Source organism: Leuciscus leuciscus, assembly GCF_965113295.1.
Source record: "Leuciscus leuciscus genome assembly, chromosome: 22".
Classification (NCBI taxonomy): Eukaryota; Metazoa; Chordata; class Actinopteri; order Cypriniformes; family Leuciscidae; genus Leuciscus; species Leuciscus leuciscus.
This window is the reverse complement of record NC_138746.1, coordinates 21501817-21511889: the sequence shown is the minus strand read 5'-3', so window position 1 is coordinate 21511889 and position 10073 is coordinate 21501817. Positions and strand designations below refer to the sequence as shown.

The 10073-nt window shown below is 37.9% G+C and overlaps 1 protein-coding gene across 1 annotated transcript; it reads left to right on the top strand.

Annotated features, from left to right (window-relative positions):
* Positions 1-119: 119 nt before the first annotated feature.
* On the top strand, positions 120-9099 carry sav1 (salvador family WW domain containing protein 1). The gene is made up of 5 exons (XM_082154517.1): positions 120-568; positions 1480-1938; positions 4491-4761; positions 4856-5005; positions 8048-9099. Exons 1-5 carry the CDS (start codon positions 475-477, stop codon positions 8259-8261), a joined length of 1188 nt encoding a protein of 395 aa, XP_082010643.1. The 5' UTR covers positions 120-474; the 3' UTR covers positions 8262-9099.
* Positions 9100-10073: the final 974 nt, after the last annotated feature.

Genomic DNA, 10073 nt, shown 5'->3' with positions numbered 1-10073 from the left:
GATAAACTAGTAAAGCTATTGAATCTGAAAATAAAGTGAACTGATCTGTAATCACGCAGTTGGAAGTTAGGGATCCAAACAGCTGATCTGAGATCAGGTAGCGGGGGAGGGATCCAGGGAGAGCTGGTCTGGGATCAGGAGGAGATGGTGAGGGTTGGGTGGACACATTCAGCTGGTAAAAGTTTTCGTGCGCTTTTCCCTGGGCGTAATTTGGACAGCGCGCGCGGGGAGCGCTAATTAGTCGTCGAAAAATATTCGTAATGTTCGACTAAACACTGAAAACAACGGAGCGTTCGCTAAACGCAAACTCGTTTGTTTTGTGTTAATGTTTACAGACTGTAGCCATGATGACTCGAAATTAGCTATCGGGCTACGCTCCGAAATGGTGTCGGTTCTGCGTGTCAGTGCGAATCTCGATCCGGATTTCAGGATGAAACCGAAATCTAATCGGGCCAGAATCGATTCGGATTAACGATGCTCTCCAGAAAGAAGAGTAAAAACGAAGCGTCCAAGCCAGCCGAAGTTCAGGGCAAATATGTGAAGAAAGAAACTTCCCCGCTTCTGAGAAGTGAGTAACTTTTAAGTCAATATGCCTATCAAAACCCTCAAATAAATAAATAAATCTGCATTTTTATGTAATGTGGTCATTCGGTGCATGTTGAGCTATGAAACTTTTGAAAATGAAACCTAATTTTAAGTATCTATGTATCATTGTAAATTAATTAAAGCTTTATTAGAATACAAGTGAAGCTTTATGACTAATATGTACAGTTACATAGTATACTATCAGCCAAATGGATGTCTACCTTTTGCATCAATCAAAAGATATGTGCCATCTGCTCATTAATATTATAAGTAGAAGTAGAACTTTTTTTGTTTTTGTTTTTACACTATTATCTTTTAATGTTGCATAGTTCTTTAACTCTAAGTCAAAGTATCAGGGCATAATTGGGTAAACAGTAACTCAAGGGACACACAAAAACTTTCAGGATTAACTTATAAATTATCCACAAGTGTGTTTCGCATAGTATAGTCATCGACTTTGTATTGGTGGAGAAAAATGTGAAATCCAATTATTTTCACTCTTATTTTTGTAAGAAAAAAAAGGTGCTGCTCTGGGGACATGGGAAAATAATTGTAGCCCAGGAAAATAATTTAAATATGTAATATGCTTTTTTAAATAATGTCATTAGAAATAATAAGTAGTTGGACTTTAACATTATAAATGCCATAACTTGCATTGGGGACTTAAAAGGCAAAGGAATCTAGAAATTATCAGTTTCAAGATATTATCTGTGCACATCTGGAGCAACTTAAATTTGTATCACTTTAGCACTTTTTGTATTCTGGAAAATGGATGTAAAGTTGTACGATAAAATTAATCTTAAGCATTCTTTACAAATTAAATATTGTTGAGTATGTTTTGATCCACTTACCCTAGGTTTCTCTTTTCTGCCTCTCGCTTGTTTTTTTTCTCAGATTTAATGCCCTCGTTTATCCGGCATCCAACATTTCTTCGGCGTGAGCCCCCATTAGTGGAGCCAGTTCCGGCGGGGGTGTCTGGTGCAGGTCCGTATTCCTCTGGTTCTGTTGGGGACGTTAGCGGCCCCAAGAGTTTCCTGCGCAACGCACCTCCACGGACCCCCCTCGAAATATCCCGCAGGGAGAGTCATCGGCTTTCTGCCCCACCACACCTTCATCGCGATTACTCCCCTTCCTCGCCATCCTACATCAGCGATGCTGGTTCGGTGACGGAGAATGGAGATGGCGGCCCGTATTACTATCCTCCGGAGCCGTACTACAATAACCAACCCAGACGAGCCCACAGACAAGACCACTTTAATGAGAGCTACAGGTACTATGATCACAATGAACTCAACTACCCACGAAACCCAGGACAGCCCCAGACGCCCCAGCCACACAGTCGCCCACCCCCAGGTGAGGAACATATCATCCTGTGTGCATTCACACTCGCATGCATTATAATAGACTCCTCATGAAATAACAAACATGACTGTCGCTCTTTACTATAAATACACTGCCTCTATTTATGTGACCATATTATGCTGTTGACTATATGAGACTGGGTGTGCCGCACATCCTGAAAAGTAAGCAAAAGCATTTCGATAAACCCCGCCCTCTCCATGTAAACAAATGGGACTTAAGCCAAACTGAAACAATCAAATTACACTTCAAAAACATTTTTTTGCAAAGATGGTTTCTGTCATTTTAGGCAGTTTTTATCATACTGATGTAAGTTAAAGTGTTCTTTAAATAGGTTTTGTTTTAGTTAGTTATTTTATTCTTTAAAGGGGTCATCGGATGCCCATTTTCCACAAATTGGTATGATTCTTTAGGGTCTTCATGTAAAGTTGGTAACATACTTTGGTTAAAATTCCTCAATGGTTGTGTAAAACAACACCCTTTTACCTCCTCAAAAACAGTTCACAGCGACCCGTTTTGGTGCATGTCTCTTTAAATGATAATGAGCAATTGCTCACCCCACCCCTCTCTTCCATGGGGCGTGTGTCGACACAAGACACGTAAAGCGCTGCATTGGCGGACAGCATACAAATGGCTGAAGGTGGAAATATGCTAATACGGGACAGCCCGTCAGTGTTTGTGGGCGGAGCATGAGCAATATGACATATTGCTCAGAAAATCCAAACGGCTTGATTATTGAGAGGGTTTTTTAGGCTTTTTGAGGATAAAAAAAAAAGGAGTGAATGGATTTTTTTCATTGTATGGTGGTTGTGTCCACACACTGCAAATACACATTTATATGCAAACACCATATGAAAGTGAATTTTGCATCCGATGCCCCCTTTAAAACGGTGGTGTGACGTCATGATTGATAGCTTCTCTGAGTGAAGTAGTCATGGTGGCAGCAACAGCCTTTTTTGTGAATGACTAGTTGTATTTACCTTATTTTAACAAGCCTTCAGTTGTACTACTATCAGCAGACATCAAAATTGGAGCAGTCAGGCTACTTAAAAAAGTTGTGGCGCGTGTTCTTGAGGGAGTGTTGGCAGGACCTTGATAACGCAGCTCCACTACACACTCACTACTGTGCAGACTCACTATAGGCTACTGTCTTTATGTTGTTTCTACGTTAATTTGGAGATTAAATGTGACATTATTAAAATATAAAGATATATTAAAAACTTTCATTTTAGGTTTTATTAATCGTGATTAATTACAGAAAAAATGTGCAATTAATAAAAACAAATTTAATATATATATATATATATATATTAGGGCTGTCAACGTCAACGGAATGCTATTAATTCAAATTCCTTAATGTGTTAATAAATTAACACAATTGAATTACTATATTATTTGCGTTATAAATGTTATTTATATATATATATATATATATATATATTATATATATATATATATATATATATATATACTGTATATGTATGTATGTATGTATGTATATGTGTGCTAAGAATGTCAGGTGACAGCTGTGCAGAAAAGTATTAGGTTGAATGAATGACAGAATTGTACATTGAAATGTTATGCAGATGGATTATTGGTTCCTTCAAAAAGATATGCTCATGGTTAGAGCTGAGTGACATAGCTAAAATTGTCCTGATATTATATATATTGTTTTGATACACTACTGTGGAGGAAGAGTTTGGTCAGTAAGATTTTTAAAATATATTTTACAATGTAATTTATTGCTGTGATGGCAAAGCTTTATTTTTAGCTTCATCCTTGATGATCCTTCAGAAATCATTCTAATATGCTAATTTGATGTTCAAGAAACATTTCTTTTTACTAACAATATCGAAAACGGTTGTGCTGATAAATATATTTTGTGGAAACTATAGGCCTATATATAATAAACATCAATATTTACCTGCATATATTATTTACTGAACAGCATTTTAATACAAAAAAATGTAAGTGAACATTTATGAATGATGCAAACAAGTCCTCAGCATAGATTCATAGAAATGAATCAAACTTACCAACTCTTAACAGCTTTATGCAACTGAAGAATAAACAAGAGATGAGAAAAGGTTTACAATGTTGCTTTGTATTACCAGCAAATTTTTCACAAATATACATACATAAATTAATATTGATCATTTTTGCCAGCCCTACTCACTAAATTTTTTACACACACTTGTGCTCAATACACACTTTCTCAGTTGTCACTCTGGTGCGGTATTTCTCACTGTGTGTGAGATTGACAGAAATATGGATTTTTCTTGGTTGCCCTTTTCTTCACCCTGTGTGTGTGTGTGTGTGTGTGTGTGTGTGTGTGTGTTCCTTGTGCTGAACTTTTCATAGTCTTCTGGGGGCTGTTGTTTTATATTTGACCCTGCAGCTGTGACTTGTTGTTTTCTCCCCATCTCTCTCTTCTTTATCATCTCTCACTCCTCCTCTGTTTTCAAATTGAAAATAAATGTAAATACACAAAGAAACATTTACTGCATGCAGATCTGTAATACTTCACTATGTATGTGCTTTTCTAGCAATCGGGCGTGTGCCAGCAAAGTCGGTGGGTAATCTGACGACGATGAGTGGGGAGGAGATGGTTCTTCCTCCTGGCTGGACTGTTGATTGGACGATTCGAGGCCGGAAGTATTACATCGATCACAACACAAACACAACACATTGGAGCCACCCGCTGGAGAGGGAGGGGCTTCCGCCGGGCTGGGAGAGGGTGGAGTCAGCTGAGTTTGGAGTGTATTATGTTGACCACATCAACAAACGTGCCCAATACAGACACCCCTGCGCACCCAGGTGAGTGTCGAGATGTTCCAGCACATTCTGAGACTGTTTGGTGCCATTTTGTATCCAAAATACACATGCAACCTCTGCTCTCACTCTACCTCAGTGTTCCACGTTATGACCAGCCCCCTCCCCCGCCAGTCACCTACCAGCCCCGCCCACCAGAACGCAACCAGCCCGTACTGGTGCCGGCAAACCCGTATCACACAGCCGAGATCCCAGACTGGCTGCAGGTGTATGCCAGAGCCCCACTAAAGTAAGTTTCACAGTCATAGTCACAGACAGCCAAACCCTGAGGTGCAGCAATCTAACAGCAAACAGAAAACTCTCACATACACTCCAATCTGCATCACAGATGGCCGCATTAGTGTACAGCTTTGTTGGTTGTAATGGGAGTGCTTTCATTTTGAAGTGTCATGCCACACTGTATGTCTCCAGTGTAGGCATTATGTAACTGTAGATTGTTTACGGTTGCTGAGCAACATTGCCACTTGTTCAAAGCCATTGAAAAACAGTTGCAACAGTCCGCTAACTTTCATAGGAATTGAGGAATGCAGAAGTAACTTGTGTCGTGGTGGAGAAACCAATTGTTCCAAACACTGAATAGTTCTAGCAATGAACCCCATTAATTTCAGTGTTTCTCAAGCACACTTGCTGGTAAGTTGATGAAATGACTGCATGTTTTGGCATTTTAACGCATTAAGGCCAATTCATACCGACAGACGGCAACAGACATTTTGTCAGGTTTTGACCTATCCTGAATCTAGTCATTCTTGGGTTTGCTTACATTCATTATTATTCACTTGTTGAATAATATCTTATGCTTATAAAATAACATTAGGATGTGAGTTATTAACCTTTTTAGATAAAAAACAACAACAAAAAAACTAGTGTTTGATAATGTCTAAATGTATATTCAAATGCAAAAACTAAAAAATAAGTAAGCTGTTATAAATGGCTATACTCTTTTTAGCAACTAGAGTTATACATGTGTGTGTGTGTGTGTGTGTGTGTGTGTGTGTGTGTGTGTGTGTGTGTGTGTGTGTGTGTGTGTGTATAGATATATTAAAGACCAGTAATATATATTAAACCATGGCATTACATATGAATATGATTTTTCCGGACACATTTATAGATGCCTCTATTTGAACCTTAAATACTACAGTAATTATAATAATTATAAACATATTAAAAACAACAACCAAAAAAAAAAAAAAATTTTTTATATATATATTTAAAAAGTATTTTTAATGGTCATTAATCTCCTCAAAATATTAAATACATATTATTGTACTAAAATGTAGTACATTAAGTTAAGTGATAAAAAGTTACACTTGAGATGTTCGTTCACTTTTGATCGCCAAGGAGTTTGAGTGTGACCAAAGTAAGGAATACGGGTTAAACTCGAGAAAAACATATTAATGTTGTCTCTTTATCACTCCCAAAATGCTACTGTAAATGTCATCAGCGTAGTAATTAATGTACATTATGCATTAATATTTACCAGAAATTGCTGCAAATATATAGCCTGGAAATCGAGTCGAATCGATATAGCCTGGGAATCGAGTAATGAAAATCGGCCAGCTCGAGGGGCGGCACCAAGCATGCATTTGAAAATATCACTGCACGCAATTGGATAACACTGCGACCAATCACAACAATAAGCCCCATACACTTAGCTACCAGCGGAGCTGACCGGTAGATCAGACTCTTGACGTATCCGGTTGGCGAAACAGCAAAAATGTTCTTCTTGCAAAGGAAGGACACAAACACCGTCTTCTGTTCCTCTTTTAGATAAAAAGCCACGTCTAACTCGTTCATTGTAGCGGCCAAAGCCGTTTCAAACAACTGGTGTTCATCCATAGCCATCTTGCAATGTTAATGACTTCGACGTCACAGTACTGTCGTCATCTGTTTAGCTCACCTCTGGCCCGCCTATATCAGATAACCCGATGTGATTGGTGCAGCTCGGATACAAGGGCATATTTAATGAGCATCATTACTCGACCCCAGAGTAACTCGTTGAGCAAATTCAATTTGTGCTCTCGCGCGAACTCTGGATTTCCAGGGTAGCAAATATAGTGAACCTGCTGTCTATCCTGCTTTAACCCATTCAAACAGAAGTTGTTTGGAACTATCGAGAGCTCCATGAACCACGTGGCGCTGAGAACTCGGTTTTTCAATGGCTCTGAACTTTATAATAGAATTCAACTGATGTGCAGTCACAGGTGTGCACCTATGTATATCAGCTATTTTACATTTTTTAGGGGACTTCAAACATGACTCTTCTAGAGTTTTGTCAGTTTGATTCTCATATTTAATGAAAATGTTACAGATTGCGTATTTTTATTTGAGTATTTTCTATATACTATTATAGTATTCATTAATATTTTGAATTGGCATTTATTTTTAGTTATTTTTAATTTCAGTTTAAATTTTTTTATTTCTATTCACCTCAGGACTAAAAAATGTTCATCCAATCATTGCATTCGTTCCAAATGCAATGATACGATGTCCTAACTGCTTGTCAAGTCAACATATATATTTCCATACCTCCTCGCACCCTGCTCACGCAGACATCACGACATCACGTCATCAGCATGTCCCGTATGCAGAGTTGTGGACACAGTCACCGACTTTTACAGTTCCTCCTGAACCAAAACAACAAGCTTATGCTGCGTTCACGCCATATCATAACCATAATTATGAGATGGCGACCCGTGATGTTCTAGCCGGAGCTGTTCACGTCCTCAGACTCGGATTTAGGCGTTTCAATGTCAACACTATCAATGCCGAAATGAATCTGATGCAGTCAGGTGGTACAACTAAGAGCTCTGTAAGTTATTTAAGTTCTTTGAGACATGAGGTAATATAACGCTGTCTTTTGTCTCGTGACGCTTTGCAGACTCTGCTGTGCGTGGTCATGTGTTCTGAAGGAGGCGTGGCTTAAGAGAACCTCTTTAGAGACTCTCATGCTTTCAAAGCTAGCTTGCTAGCCTCTCCAAATTGGCATACCCTACCTACCTTTATGCAGCCAAAGTGTATCTTGAAAGCTTGGTTGGTTTTAGAAGGGTTTTCATCTTTTATCACCAAACAAGAGACCACTAGGTTTGGAGACCTAGGTTTCAGCAGTGACATCAGCCAGAAGAATTTTTTTATTGAAGAGAGCCAGAAAGTTTTTCATTGGCTGCTTCCTGGAAGCCACCAGAGGCTGTAAACATGTCGTGATGATGGAGTCTTGTAAAGGCCAGTGTCATTAACCTTCAGCCTTATCAGTGTGTGTTTGTGTTTGTCTCAGGTATGACCACATCCTGAAGTGGGAACTCTTCCAGTTAATGGATCTGGACACATATCAGGGGATGTTGAAGCTGCTTTTCATGAAAGAGCTGGAGTGCATCGTTAAATCCTATGAAGCATATCGACAAGCGCTGCTCACCGAACTTGACACACGCAAACAGCGGCAGCAGTGGTATGCCCAACAGCCAGCCAAAAACTTCCCTCCGAACATGTGACTCGTACGAGACACACCAGCGTTATCAGTGCCTTAGCTGCTGATGCAGACTCCCATTTACTTCCTCAAACAGCTCCAAATATAAACGCCCAAAGAGAGACGCCACACAAAGCATGTTGGAAACTTTACACTATTACGCCTATATAGATTATCAGCCATTATACGGCTGTGTGTTATGAGTCTGTGCTTTGGTTTTGACTGTGTGTTGTGAATGTGTTTGCGCATGTCAGGACTCGCTCCTTCTTTATGGCATTGTCTGTATGGACAATCATAACTATCAGTTTTCAATGTTTTATGTTTTGTCAGACTCTGCGCAATGGTAGTTTTGCTTTTTGGATGAATCTCATAAAAAATGCATCCAGTTCACATTTTACCCCAAAATGTAAAAGAAAAGAAAAATGGAATTTATAGTTTGTAAAGAAAATGAAGCTTGTTTTAGGATTAATAACATCAGCATAAATGAATGGTTTTACCATTAAATTATAAACAATAAAAATCACAGTTTTTTTAATTCCAGTAATGAGAGATCTTCATGGTGCTTCATTTTCTGTAGGTAAATTATATATTCTTTCTTTCTTGTGATTTTTGGGGTGAAATGTGACTTGAACATTTTTGTGAGGTTCATCCTTTCATATCTGGGTGGATTCCTTTTTTAAGGAATTTGCTTCTTGTATTTAAAGATGAAACTTTCAGGCTGAATCGTCACTTTGGGTGAAGTGATTGTGCCTGTGGCATTTGGGTTTTTTCAAGAGGTTATTGCCTGTATTTTTCAGTTATAATGATGTTTGTAAAAACTATTTTAAGCATCAACTCTAAATAAACCAGGATCTTGTATTGTGCGCATGTGTGAGAGGATGTTCTTCCTAATTAAGATTATACTTTTCTCACCTCTTTTCAAAATGAATATTTTTATTTTGATGGAAGTAGAGCAGAATACCTCATTTTCTATTTTAATCCTTTAATATATCTTTCTCTATATATATATATATATATGCCCTTCTTCTACAGCTCTTGTGGACATCTTATGGGTAAAGACAAAGCCACTTGAAAACAAATGCAAAATTCAACATTTTGGAAACAAAAATAGTAGCATCACAAAGGTACCTTGGGCCTCAATTCCATGGATTTGATCCTACATCAAGAATGAGGAACAAATCGGGATTTATAAAGGAAAAGGCTGACGTGAAAATGTTCTAAATCGTATGCCAACGGAAGAGCATGCGTACAAGCTTTTTGTGCCTAGACCAGTATTTAAAATTTTCCAATGTTGTTTATTAAAATGTAAAATTAAATAGAGTATCATGTCCAGTATGAATTAATATATGTAAATGAGCAACATATTAACTGCTTCGTGATAATTGCGTAACAAAATTAATTTATGTTCATGAATTCATGGAATTCATGGTGCTGTACTTCTGATGAACCATAAAGGGATATTTCTGGGTGATCTGTAAACTGTAAAAAAATAATTTTCAATAATTTATCACAAATCAACTTAGATAATTAATATGGTTCAGATAGCATAATATTTAGAGTTTCTATTGATTAAACCCAATCTCCTTTATGTGTCAACTCGAAATTTTAAGGAAACGAGGTAACTTTCTTTTTTAAGTTAAACTAACAATCATTTTTTACAGTTTTGATCCGCTTACATTTAAGATGAACTGCAGTTTATAAAAAGGGATGCTTTTTGGATCATTTTGTGCGTATGGACAATTTATACATTTTATACATCTAAATTTTGGAAACTATCATACGTTCACATCAAGGAGCATTCTGCACACATAAATGAGCCCCGTAGTCGTTCATGAGC

Excerpts from the sequence above, each read along its gene's own strand:
- sav1 (XM_082154517.1), top strand. The coding sequence starts at position 475 with ATGCTCTCCAGAAAGAAGAGTAAAAACGAAGCGTCCAAGCCAGCCGAA. Across the intron at positions 569-1,479 it reads AACTTCCCCGCTTCTGAGAA|ATTTAATGCCCTCGTTTATC; the intron begins GTGAGTAACTTT and ends TTTTTTTCTCAG. Across the intron at positions 1,939-4,490 it reads ACACAGTCGCCCACCCCCAG|CAATCGGGCGTGTGCCAGCA; the intron begins GTGAGGAACATA and ends GTGCTTTTCTAG.